Raw genomic sequence first — 12,781 nt, forward strand, 5'->3', positions numbered from 1 at the left:
CTTTTTTCCATCCTTAAAGAAATAGAAACCCCCATAGCACCCCTTGACACGTGCACCAAAGATAAAAACTGGTGCTCAGAAATTCAAAGTGCACTAGCAAACAAGATTGCGACTCTTCAAAGTAAAATCACCAGCAAAAGAGCATCCCTGAATGACACCCTCAACTCAAAAATTCCGGACAAGCCCATGCCCACTGACCTAGCCCGCTTCCAATTCGCCAAAGTCAACACACTGGAAGTTGAAAAAATTATCCTGTCCCTGAAACCGTCTAATTGCCAGGGAGATCTATGCCCTGCCCAGCTCATTAAAGATGCTGCCCGCGACCTCTCCCCTTTCATTACAAAATTGATCAATGCTTCCTTTGCCACTGGCTCCATCCCTACTAACCTAAAACAATCCTGGGTACTACCTCTGCTGAAAAAACCCACACTTGACCCAGCCATACCCACAAACTACCGACCCATAACTACTGTTCCCTTTCTACTAAAAATTCTGGACAAGGTTGCCTATGTACAAATACAGAAGCACCTGGAAGAACACAACCTCTTAGGCTCTAGACAATCTGGATTCCGTCCCCAACATGGGACTGAAACTGCCCTTATTGACTTGAAAGCGCAGATCGATTCGCTCAGAGACAACGGGCAAGCCGCCCTACTCCTCCTCCTCGACCTATCTGCAGCCTTCGATCTGGTCGATCACTCTGTCCTTTGCTCACACCTCCACACTTCGGCTCACTTCTCCAGCGAGGCCATCACCTGGATCACATCCTTCCTTAACGGCAGGACTATGAGGGTCTTCTCTCCCACGGCGGCAGCAGACCCTATACCCATCACATGTGGTGTTCCTCAGGGCTCCTGTGTCTCCCCCACATTATACAACATATTTACCAAGCCCCTTTTCGATGATTTGGATCATCTCGGTATCACCTACACTAACTATGCAGATGATACTCAGATCCTCCTTCCGCTTTCAGGAGATTATGGAAAGGATTTGGCCTTGCTAAATAGGGTGTACATCATCATCCAGGCATGGATGGCCACTCATGGACTATGCCTGAATGATGATAAAACAGAACTCATCATCTTAGGCACTACAATCAGTATAAAGAAACTTGGCCCGGTTTATAACTCCTTCATGATTGACGGGAACAACATCAAAGTCGGACAGGAGGTCAAAACATTGGGATTCTATCTAGACTCCAATTTTTCCCTCAAAAGACAAGTGAGCTCCCTTGCATCCTCCACGGCCTACACGTGCAAATTAATCCGTGCAGCCAAACCTTTCCTGTCTGATACTAGCTGTCTGACACTCGCCAGAGCCCTCATACTGTCTCGCCTCGACTATTGTAACGCCCTCTACCTAGGATCCACCAAGGCCACCACCAATAAACTGCAAATCCTTCAGAACAACGCTCTCAGAGCAGCTTTGGGCATTTCCAGAAGAGAACACATCACAGGACTCAGCCAACAGAACAATTGGCTCCCCACCAGAGATAAAATTCTCTTAAAAACGGCATCTCTCACCCACAAGTCTCTTAACAACGCAGCCCCAACCTACCTGATCAACAGGTTCCACAAACAATCCTCCTCAAGACCCGTCAGAACCGCATACAAAGATTGCCTATCTGTCCCCCACTACAAACGGGCCACCATAGGAGGCAACAGCTTCCCGGTAAAAGCTGCCAAACTTTGGAACTCCCTGCCTCCAAACCTTAGAGTAGACTTGCCTTATCAGAACTTCCGTTCCAAGTTAATCTCCTGGCTGAAACTGGAGACCCACTAAGACCAGTTAGTGTCCAGCGCTACACGCACACCTCGTAACCACGTGTGCCTCTTGCTTACCTGTATATTACTGATTTGTATATATTGTATATAACATTTGTGCACCTACTTTTGTATTATGTATATTCCTCGTGTACTGTAACCAAGCTTCGAAAATTCTTGTAAAAGCTGCGCCCTGATACCCCCGGGTACGTTCGCGCATTATAAATAAACAAACAAACAAACAAACAACAAACATCCTATTTCAAGCTAAATACATCAGTTGACAACTGGTTATTTTTTACTGTTTCTAATCGGTCTTGAACTCTCTAATTTCTGCATTGTGGCTCAGCAATGGGAGATTGGACCTCAGTCTGGTGTGCCATATCTCCACCAAAATGTCCTTGATGTTCTGTGTGGTGGCTGATTCAGTCTGGGCTAATGGGTTATATAGCCTATTATTACCTGCAGTGCCTATCTTACACTCCAGGCTGTTCAAATCTACAGCCTGCACAAACATCTGTTGGTTCTCTTCCACAGGGGTCTTGGATCGTTCTGTGCATGTGTAGGAGCTCACGTACTTTGCTTCATACACAAGTTTTCAGTTTCCTGATTCCAACTCGCAACAGTTCATTGTGTGTGGGGCCATAAAAAACTCTAGATTTTCAATCAGTCTGATACTATGATTGCCCTCTGGGATCGTAACAAGAAGCAGGATTAGTTGGGACACCCATTCCCTATGCTGCAGTTTGGCCTCTAGCTCCTCTTCAGTACTGCACCACTCTCCCAGTCTATCTTCCATCACACCGCACATTGACCGAAAGAAGCCAAAACTGCTTCATCTGTTATCCATGCCTGTGGCGTGGTAGAGTAAGGAGTCTGACAAAGGGGTGGCAGTTTCATTTTTAATATAAAGAAAAAGTCCTACCTCTCCCTATTTCTAAAGGGTTATGCCTGCCTAAACAAATACCAACTTGGGTGCTCATCCTCAGGATGTGTCCAAATGAAAAAGTCGGTCCTCTGTCCAAAAACCTACTCTAACTGTACCACTATTCTACAAAACGGTTCAGCATGCAAATGAAAAATGATAATACCAGGAGAGTGACTCCCTTCTCCTGACCCACCTTGCGCAGTCTTGAGGATTGCCTTGGGATATTCTTTGACAACAGTCCTCAAATGTCTCTTCACTTCTTCCCAAGGGCTTCGGAATGTTTGCTTTACAGTTCTAGCAATTCCTACTTGTTGTAGGACGTTTGAAGATAATCTCCAGATAGCTATTGTTGTCTAGAATCTTCTTTAGTCTTGCTTGGATTATCACTATGATGATGGAGATTCCTCCCAATGCACTTTGGTTTCCAGACCTTTGGGTATTACTACAGTGACACTGGAGATCACCCCCAAGATTCTCTTGATTCTCCAAGTATCGCTGTTGTGACAAGGGAGATTACTCCTGAAGCTTTCTTGGCTTTCGTTTCTCTGGGTATCACTACTGTGATGAGGGAGATTACTCTCAGGGCTTTCTGGGTTTTTCGAGTATCGGTACTGTGACGAGAGAGTATACTCCTGAGGCTTTCTTTTCTCTTGGTTCTCTGTGCGTCACCACTGTGACGAGGGAGATTTGTGATGACTCCTGCAGAATGCTCACAGAATCCCTGCCTAATGTCTCCTCCCAGTTGTCCAGGGGAAGGCAGTCACTACCTGATCCTGACCCTGGGTTGGTAGTAGCCGCGTGGATTACCTGGGAGGGGAAGGTCCCCAAGGGAATAGGAGGGTTCCGCTAGAAGGGACGCGGTACTCCGCTCTTTCAAAGGGTGAGATATCCATGATGCCAGAATACCTAATGCATTGGTGTCAGAGTAAGGCTCCCCTTTCCAAAAGTATCCAAAATGTAAATAATGAAAACCCTTGTGGTCAGCATAAGAATAGAACATATAAGAATCAAAACATCAATACCATCACTTCTGAGACATGTGATTTTACTTTTGGGTTGAGTTGTGAAATTAAGAAACAACCATTAATGTCTTTAAAACCCTTATCTAGAGGTATGCTTTATAAACAGAATGAGTTAAGTAAAGTTCAAACCGAAATATGTGATAAGAACGTAAAGCCCCATAATGCCATAGGTACTGGGACAAGGAAGAGGAACTCTGAGGCACACAACTGCAGTATGCAGTCTAGTGTTCCTGACAAACCTACACCTGAGTGGGAATTCTGATTATTTAAATCCGCCTCAGGTGCATATCAGGAGGAGCAGTAGTTGTATGAGGAGAAGTTACCAGCGGCCATGTATACAGCAGGGGCAAAGAGCCGAGGACGCCGGGACCACTGCTGTGTCTGTGACGGTTGATAGTGCGGAGAGAGTCGTGAGAAGGAGGAGCCTGAGTTGCAGAGGTCGCACAGCGGGATGTGCTACTGTTGCAGGTTAGCCCGTGGCACAGAAGTGCTCTCCGCACCTTATACCTAACTAAGGTGCCTGGCGAGTCATGGGACTGCAACCAGAGCTCCAAATCCCATGAACAGAGAAGAATTGGCACTGGCAGTGGGATACACAGACACGCAGGGAAAGACCTATGAGTTGGCCACTGACAGGTGACCCTGGTGCGCTCTATTGTAAACCTCTCATTGCTTTTGAAAACCGAACTAATGAAAGAAAGTGTTTTGGTCCAAAACGTACGTAAAGAGGAAACAAGAGGAGAAACGTTATAACTATCACTAACCAAGTAAAAACAGAACAAAAGGCTGGGACTACCATTACCCCAGGGAAGAGGGGCAGTATTGAACCAAAAGGGTAACCACCATTGGCAAAGCAAAGAGAGGACAATACTACCTCAAAACTATAACAAGTATTGCCAAAGTAAAGAGGAAGCAATATATGAAACGGATAACAACCAGCATTGCCTAAGCCAAAGAAAGGTCATTGAAAGTTAAAGGGAAAACAGCATTCTTGGAGAAAGAAACCTGACCAAAAGACATTACCAACAGTTACCTGGTGTTATAGTGAAAACCCAAACATGGCAGGAAAGAGGCCCTTCATGTGGAGAGTGGAAAGAGGGAGAGGAATATAACCTGCATTACATGTGGCCAATCCTTCAGTGGAACAAACTGCATCAGTGGGTGCTGTCTCCTTATGGAAAAGGTTGTGAATTATACTTTTATTGAAAGTCATAGACTTTACTGATGTTTTGAAGTAAGCCACACCACAGCGTACTTGTAGTGTTAAGAGATTCATCCTGACAGGAGAGTACACCAGAAAAGGGATTGTTGGTGGTAGTCCTGGCAGGTTAGTGAACCAGAAAGAAGACATTGAAGTACTGCATTGTGGCGAAAGGTTGTGGTAGAAAGAAAGTGGCAAAACCACTAATGTGTTTGATGAACTGTGGTAAAAGCATCCTGGCGTAAATATTGTTGTGTATAAAGAAGTGTATAGTAGTTGTCTTTCTCAAGAGAAGAGAAATCATATTGAAATATTTATTGGAAAATATAAGAGAAAGACTTATTGGTTGATAAACAAAAGCCAGTGGAAACTTTTGTTTGATTATAAGACAATAACGACACCAAGTGAAACCCTCCAGAAGTAAAGGACCTTTCTGTTGGAAACAGAACTTGGCTATTGGGAGAAACCTTTGTGTGTTTACTTTTGAAGTAGAACTCATTATTGGAATGAACTTTATCCATTGGAACGTTTATTTAGAAATTCTAAATTAATCCTGGGGAAGGGGATCTGTCCCTGGGTAAAAGAATATCTGATTCTAATTATTGTTTTGTTGAATCTGAACAGCCATAAAATACCTGAAATGCTGTTGTTGTATGTATAAGTGTGAGGGACAGATACCTTTTTTGTATTTGTTTTCCTTTAGTCTTAGTTTCATAGGCAGGGAAACCCACATTAGGTTAGCGATAGTGAGGCGTTTGTCACACCCTTTTAAGTTAATAAAATGGCTTCTTGTGAAAAACCTTAATCAAGTTTTCTCTCTTGTATTTCTGACCCCTCACAGATTATTCCTGAGGCTTCATGGACTCTTGGGTCTCTGGGTGTCATCACTGCAACGAGGGAAATCACTCCTGAGGCTTTCTTGTTTCTTTGGTCTCCCAGGACCCCACCTGGGTTTCCTGCAGTTTCTGTTACCTGGTTTGTGCTGGGAACGCATGTCCAGTTCTTCCCGGGGTCTTCGGCGGTTTGCTGTCATCTCATCGATTCTTTTTGGTTCGCCTGCGCGGCTCCGTAAAAAGGCCTGGTGCTGGAAGTCTCTGCGTCATTGTCGGACCGAACAGTCCACCTCCCAGAGATCATGCCACCACGTCGCCTTCCCCAGCACTGGAGTGAGTCGACTACCTGCCGGCTCACAGGATTCTTCTGCTGCTTCCACTCTTCTGCGTCCTCTTTTCCAAGGACCAACTTTTCTGCACAGTTCGAACTTCCTGGGCTTTGCTGGCTCCATGCAGGCTTCTCCCGAGATTCTTTTCCTTCAGTCCGTTCTCGGTTTTTATCTCTTCTAGCTGGGCCCACCTCAGCAAAGTGTCATAGTCTTTTGGTTGTTTACATGTTAGATCATACCTCCTTGTGGCCACCTCTTCCCAGTACTCTTGGATGAAGTGTGTCCTCATTCTTATTCTTCTTTGTCTCTGTGGTGTCAAGTCTCAAGAAAGGAAGGGAGTGTTACTGTAACACACAGTAGTACTTTCAGTTGCATTCTCTGTAGACCTTAGGGTTTTTATGGGTGCAAGGGCAAGAGAGTTAGGGAGTCCCTTCACAGAATGGAAGTCCTTATCCCCATGAGGGGAGTCTCTCCCTGAGGTCCACCACTCCTAGGGGCCTATTGGGTGGCAGCCTTGCCTCACAGTGAAGGCCCCCCCCAGAATGCCACAGAGCAAATCATCTCTGTTCTAGGTGTACCGTGCTTGCACACTCACCCTGTGGCCCGCTCTCTCACAAGCTCTACCAAGACTATGGTGCCACCCATCTGGGCTGCCGGGGAGCCAGTGCTCAATTACCTGCTTCCCTATAGGGCTGCAATTTAATAATTTTCTGCCACCTTCAGTGCTTTGCATGAGCTATGTGGGGCTTGCCCTACTCTCCTTCATTGTCTATTCTGCCATTTTGCCACTTGAGGACCGTTATGTTATGTTATCTCTATTTGTAAAGCGCACGGTCGCCCGAAGGCATCATGGCGCTGGAGAGGAAACTGCTAGTTGAAGAGAAGACCAGTGGAAGAGCCGAGGACTAGAATATAATGGTTTTCAGAGCTCTTCTGAAACCCAGATGGTTAGAGGTGGTTTTGAGTGGCAGTGGAAGATTGTTCCAAAGTTTGGCAGCAGCAATGGAAAAGGCTCTGCCGCCAAGCCTTTCCTGGTTGAATCTTGGAACAACAAGTAGATTGGTGGTGGAGGAGCGAATGTCCCGTTCAGGGATGTATCGAGAGAACTTAGACTGCAAAAACTCAGCTTCTTGACCATGGATTGCCCGATGGACAATACATAATGACTTAAAGTGGACTCGCTGGGCCACCGGATGCCAGTGGAGTCGACGAAGCACTGGCGAGATCTGGGCACCATAGGGGGAACCAGTGGCTAACCTGGCTGCCAGGTTCTGCATATGCTGAAGCCGTTGTGTAAGACCGTGAACAACATGGCTTCGAATGGATTGTGTCCTCCAACGTATTCCACATCTTTGACATGTAATGTCCACAGCTGTGCACTTCGGAAACTTTTTCAGCAGAGGGCGTCTGCGTCGATGACGTCGGGTCGATGTCCCTCGAAGGCCTCCGTCGAGGGCGATGTCACCTGACGCACAGCGCCCGTAGCCCAAGTTCAGTTTTTTTCTGCGAACATGTTAACTTCGTGAGACTCGGCGCGCCTCGAATGGTCATCATTAAGATGTATTTCTCTTCCACCCCTCCCACTCCGCGGTCTGGCTTCAAGACCTGCCGGGACTGCACGTCGACAATGTCGCTCACTGACCCGCACTGCATTTGTTTATGGTGCCTGAGCGAGTCGCACGACACCGACGATGCTTGAAATGCCAGTCGCTGACTGCCAAGGCCTTGCGGAAGGGGAAGCTCCAGGTAGGTTGGGGCTCTAAGCCTGTAAAGTCCCGTACTTCCAAGTCCAAGGGAGTTTCCACCGACGACTCGAGGGGCGACTCTCCGCGTCGGAAGGAGTCCCGGGGATCTCGATCCCGGAGTGGTTCCTGCCACTCGTCTTCCTTGTCCCGGCACTCTAGGAAGCGCCATCACTGGTCGCTTTCTCCTTCCTCAGAGGAGGGTGCCTCGAGGAAGGTTACGTGCCCGACAAAGTCCTCGACTCCGGAGGAATGGGCGGCATTTAAAGAATCTCTGTTAGCGATTTTTTAAATTGCAGGGCGTGGGTCCGGTCGCACCTTCTAACAAAGCCGGCCAGGGTCAGTCTCGTACCGTGGCTCGCACGCCATCGGGCTCGTGTTCTCAACGCGTCTCACATCGGGAGCCTTAGAGGTTCCGTACGGACAAGGATTCAAAAAGTCGCAAGAGACTTGTCTCTAGGTCTCGGTCCTCGTCCCCAGCGAGACCACAGTTACCTACTGAGGGCTCGATGCTGGCGTCGACTGGGTCGCGCCGTGTCCGTCCGACTTGGTCGTCGACGCTTTACCATCGTACCAGCCCACGGCATGGTCGGCACCTGTGTTGACGCTAAAGCCTCTCGGCGTCGAAGCTTTCGGCGCCTTCAGGGATTTTTCTCGAAATTTGCCTTTGGAGTACCCGGATATCATGGATCCTCTAAGGAAGGCTACTGGGAAGTCTGTGCGGCCAGTTCTGGCCTCCAGGCCATCTTCTGTCTCCAGGCCTGGGTTTCAGCCCCCTCTGCATGACATTTATGAAGATGAGGAAAGGTCTGAGATTAAGGACCCTGGTGAGCTTGATGAATCTCCACTTTTTTCTGTTGACAGTCAGTTGGAGGAGTTGAGGCAGACCCTCCATGATGCCAGTGGGTTGGACACTTCTCGGAAGTGGAATTCGGTAGGCCTGAGCCTGGGGCTCATGCTGAGTCTTCGTACAGGAGGCTCATGGCGAGGGTCTCGGAGTATCTGAGCTGGTCCAGTCCTCCTGAAGACTTTGTGCAGGATGATCTAATGGACATTTTAGATCAAGGTCCGTCCTCTGACCATGTTTTGCCATTTCATCTTACCTTGCAGAAAAGGGTGGCAGCTGCTTGGCAGTCCCCAGAATCTCTTCAGGCTGCTAATAAGTCTTTGACCAAGAAATACCGCCCTTCTGTTGGCGACCCCAGCTATTTATCTACTCACCCCACTCCCGAGAGTTTGGTGGTTCAGGCGGCTACGGCCACCTCGAGGCAGGCGGCTTACCCTACCATCCCTCCGGATAGGGACAACAAGCGCTTTGACGGTTGGGCCCGGAAGGTATTTTCTGCTGGGAGCATGGCCTTGAAACCGGCCAACTCCACGTGTGCCATGGCAAGGTTTTCACACACTCTGTGGAATTGTGTTTCTTTGGCACCTGAGCATATTCCCGAGGGGGAAGAAAGGGATGGGTTCCTTGCTCTCGTGTACGATGGCAAGGATGCCATGTGCGAATCCCTTCAGTCGGGTTTGGATACGGCCGACAGTGTTAGCCAATCCATGGCTGCGAGCACTGTTATACGCAGATTTGCATGGTTGCGGATGTCGGGGTTTGCTCTGGATGTGCAGGCCCGTCTTCTGACCATGCCCTTTGATGGCGCACATTTATTTGGCAGCAAGGCTGACAAGAGCCTTGAGAGGTTGCAGACCTCAAAAGCTGCGGCAAAATCTTTAAGCGCTGCGGTGTGTCAACCTCTGCATTTTCGTCCTAGGGGACAGCAGTGGAGGGGAGGTTCTTTTTGTTACTACTCCTCCTTTGGCTTTGGTAGAACGAGAGGGGCCGCCAGTCAAAGGGGCCAGCGAAAAAGTACCTGTGGTGGTCGGGGAAATCGTGGTGCCAAAGCCACTGGGGCAGCTGCCTCTTTGCCTTCAGGCAATGCCGCAGCCGCTTCCAAACAGTCTTGAGGCCGGTTGAGGGCAGACTGTCTCAGCATCTCAAAGAGTGGCGTGCCATTACTGTCATCGTTGTGCGGTGGCTGCCTCTGGAACACGCCTTCCCCCGTCCTGCGAAGTGTCATGACGAGACCTGCATTGGTGAATTTAGCATTTCTCCATTGCCAGGGGTTGCATCTGGACCTGACCGTAAAAATCCTTGCACCCGCAGCTCAGCTCCTGAGCACCTCATCAGAACAAACGCCAGGAAATCCAACCTCTAATGACCCCCAGTTAACCCATCAAGTCATCTGGGAAAATTGGAGTCAGGGTGAGAGGGGGGTAAGTAAACGCAAAGAATTTGTCACCCCTTGTCCTTCATAGGATAACATTCGGACCAGTCCCTGTATCCTAATATTTCATTAGATTGCTTTTTGGTCATCAAACCTGAGTAGTATCATCTGAAAGATGAGAACACAATAATATCACCTGCTACTTTCGTTTTTTAGTGTGTGTAAAGGCCTAGAATAAATATTCGTTTTTTTATACAAATCTGTCTAAATTGACTTATTGTGTGGACCTCTGACCCCACACTCTCCTGAGAATATCCTTGATTGCTCTCCATGTTTACCTTGATTGGGTTTGGCGCCCTCTCGGAGTTCACTATAACTAGGGTGTCCTCCTAAAATCTGTCCACCAGGTCAGATTCTAGAAATCCATCTTAAGATACCCCTTGGTGCCATGCTTCTCTCTCTGTTTACTGCAGCTATCGGATCTTTGCATTTGTTTTGGTCTTGCAGCATGCTAAAGTGTTTCTAAGCACTTGGAAGCAGCTTGAACGCAGCATGTTAGCGCTTTATAAAACACCTAGGCAAATAAACCGATCTACCCGTGTGGGACCCTTAGCATGTGTTTTGAAAAATCTCAAAGTGAGTTGGTGTAAAAGACATTTCTTTGCCTAGATGTGCCCTGGTCCCTTTTCATGACATTGTGGAGCAGATGTCATGTCCAAAACAAAAAATAGAATAATCGTAGTACTCTTTAGTTGATACAATCTAGAGGCAGAAACATGGCAGTACTCAGTCTAAGATAATATCAGTCCTGAGCTGTCAGAGTGGATTTGGATTTTCATTACACCATCCTCGCTGCTACCCGTTAATCGTTGTCCTGGTTCTTTCCACTGCTTGCACCCATTTTGAGAGCCTCTTTCAGACCTTTCCCAGAGATGCTTGGCTTAGCATGCAACAATTACCAGAAGCGTATAGAGCTGTGCCAAGTTCTATCCGCATTTCTGGGCAGTTTTCCAGGAAACCCTCGCAGCCCTTTCTCCCTGTAGCCTAGTGCAGTAACCTCTCAGCACTGATACCGCTTGCATGATTTCCCTCTGCGTGGAATAATGCCATTCTTTGATGTGCCACTACCCGTGGCTCTGAGCCACCTTTCCCTAGAGCATTCTCTATCCCTTCTTTTGCATTTTGCTTACGCTCGTTACCAGCAAAAAATGTGCAAACCCGAGTTCCCGGAATTCACGCAGTCCTGTGATCTATTGACTTTAATCCTGCACAAACGAGAATTAGGAGTGTTCAACAGCACTTAATGATCTTGTATTGAAGGATGTGCTTGTGGTTTCCAGACTTGTGGACCTTTTCAATATAATGGGAGTTTCCTTTAATAGTGTACAGCTTTCTTCCTTCCAGGCCTAGGGTGACTTCAATTGAGGGATCGATCTGTGCTCACGCAGGGCACTGACAGAAATGTATCTAAGTCACACAGTTCTAAATTGTTTTCCTCCTACTATATTGTGTGAGATATGATGACTGTGATCCTTGTCCTGCACATAAAGCGTGATTTCTATCCTCACAAGGGCCACAATAACTTTGATCCATGTACCTCACACGAGGCTAGATGTCGATGATACTTGCATCTCGCACTCGACTAAATGTGTGATCTTTGTACCTAGTTTGATGCTTGATGACCCAGATTCCTGTACCTCACGTGGCCTCTCGGGTGGCAGAGGTGCAAACGCTATTACTCCACATTTCTCCTGGCCCTTTGGCGCTGATATCGGTAACTTGCATGAGACTCTGTGATTGGGATCCTTGCCTTCTGCAGGCATCTCAGTGATGGACTTTTTGTCAATTGCATGAGGCCCAATTACTGCAATCCTTGATCCTCACATCAGGCTTGGTGACTGTAGTCCGATTTCCTACTTTCCATGATATGGCTGCAGTCAGATGACTGTGATCATTTGTACCTTGCACAAGACACAGCTTGTTGGACCTCTAATGCAGCAGAAGTTTTCTGATTGTTGTACTTAAGATAAGGCATAAAAACTGCAATATGTGCATCTCACACAAGTCGCAATATCTGTCATCTTGTGTGTCCTTTGAGATGGGTACATCTTGATGACTTCCCCAAGGAAGGGTAGGGTGTAAAGGAACACAATAATGAACCATACAATATCCTGCTGTGCCACATTAAACACTTCTCACTTATACTTACACAAATGTATGGTTTCTTTGTGGAGCAATTTCTAAACAATACCTGTCTGACTGTGTTCTGGATCTCTTTGCAGATTGACATTCAGATTAAAGATGCTATTGGCCGATACCACCAGTGTGCCACGATCCAGCTAGACTTCCAGCTGCCAATCAGATTTAACCTCGGCTACATAAGGTATGTGTCAACCAAGACGTTTTTGAAGTGTGTGTGGCAACTCTGTTTGCTCTGCGCAGCCGAGAACCTGTGCTGTCAGAAACTGGTCACCTTGTGTTCCCAAACAAACTGCAATTTAAGAAATCTGCCCACAAGTGCTCCAAAGCAAGTTGCCTTGTAGGGAACTCCTTCAAAATGGTCCCCAAAACATGGAACAGTGTAGAAAAAAACTCAGTCCACACTACTTTCAAACGAGTTGCAATACAAAGAAACTGTACACCTTGTCCTTCCAAACAGACGGCACTGCAGGGAAACCGTTTACAACTGTAACGGAACCAGAAGTATCTGAATCAGGATACAGACCCCACTAACCCAACCCTCA

The 12,781-nt window shown here is 47.3% G+C and overlaps 1 protein-coding gene across 3 annotated transcripts in view; it reads left to right on the plus strand.

The window, feature by feature from the left end:
• Positions 1–12,781, plus strand: part of TARS2 (threonyl-tRNA synthetase 2, mitochondrial) — a 1,102,517-nt gene that overhangs the window by 979,809 nt on the left and 109,927 nt on the right. For all 3 annotated transcript variants that reach the window (XM_069649728.1, XM_069649729.1, XM_069649730.1), the window contains one exon: positions 12,320–12,420. In XM_069649728.1, coding sequence (XP_069505829.1) covers positions 12,320–12,420 — 101 coding nt within the window. The remainder of the gene's footprint in view (positions 1–12,319; positions 12,421–12,781) is intronic.

This window comes from Ambystoma mexicanum, chromosome 1p, assembly GCF_040938575.1.
Source record: "Ambystoma mexicanum isolate Mex_15411 chromosome 1p, UKY_AmexF1_1, whole genome shotgun sequence".
NCBI lineage: Eukaryota > Metazoa > Chordata > Amphibia > Caudata > Ambystomatidae > Ambystoma > Ambystoma mexicanum.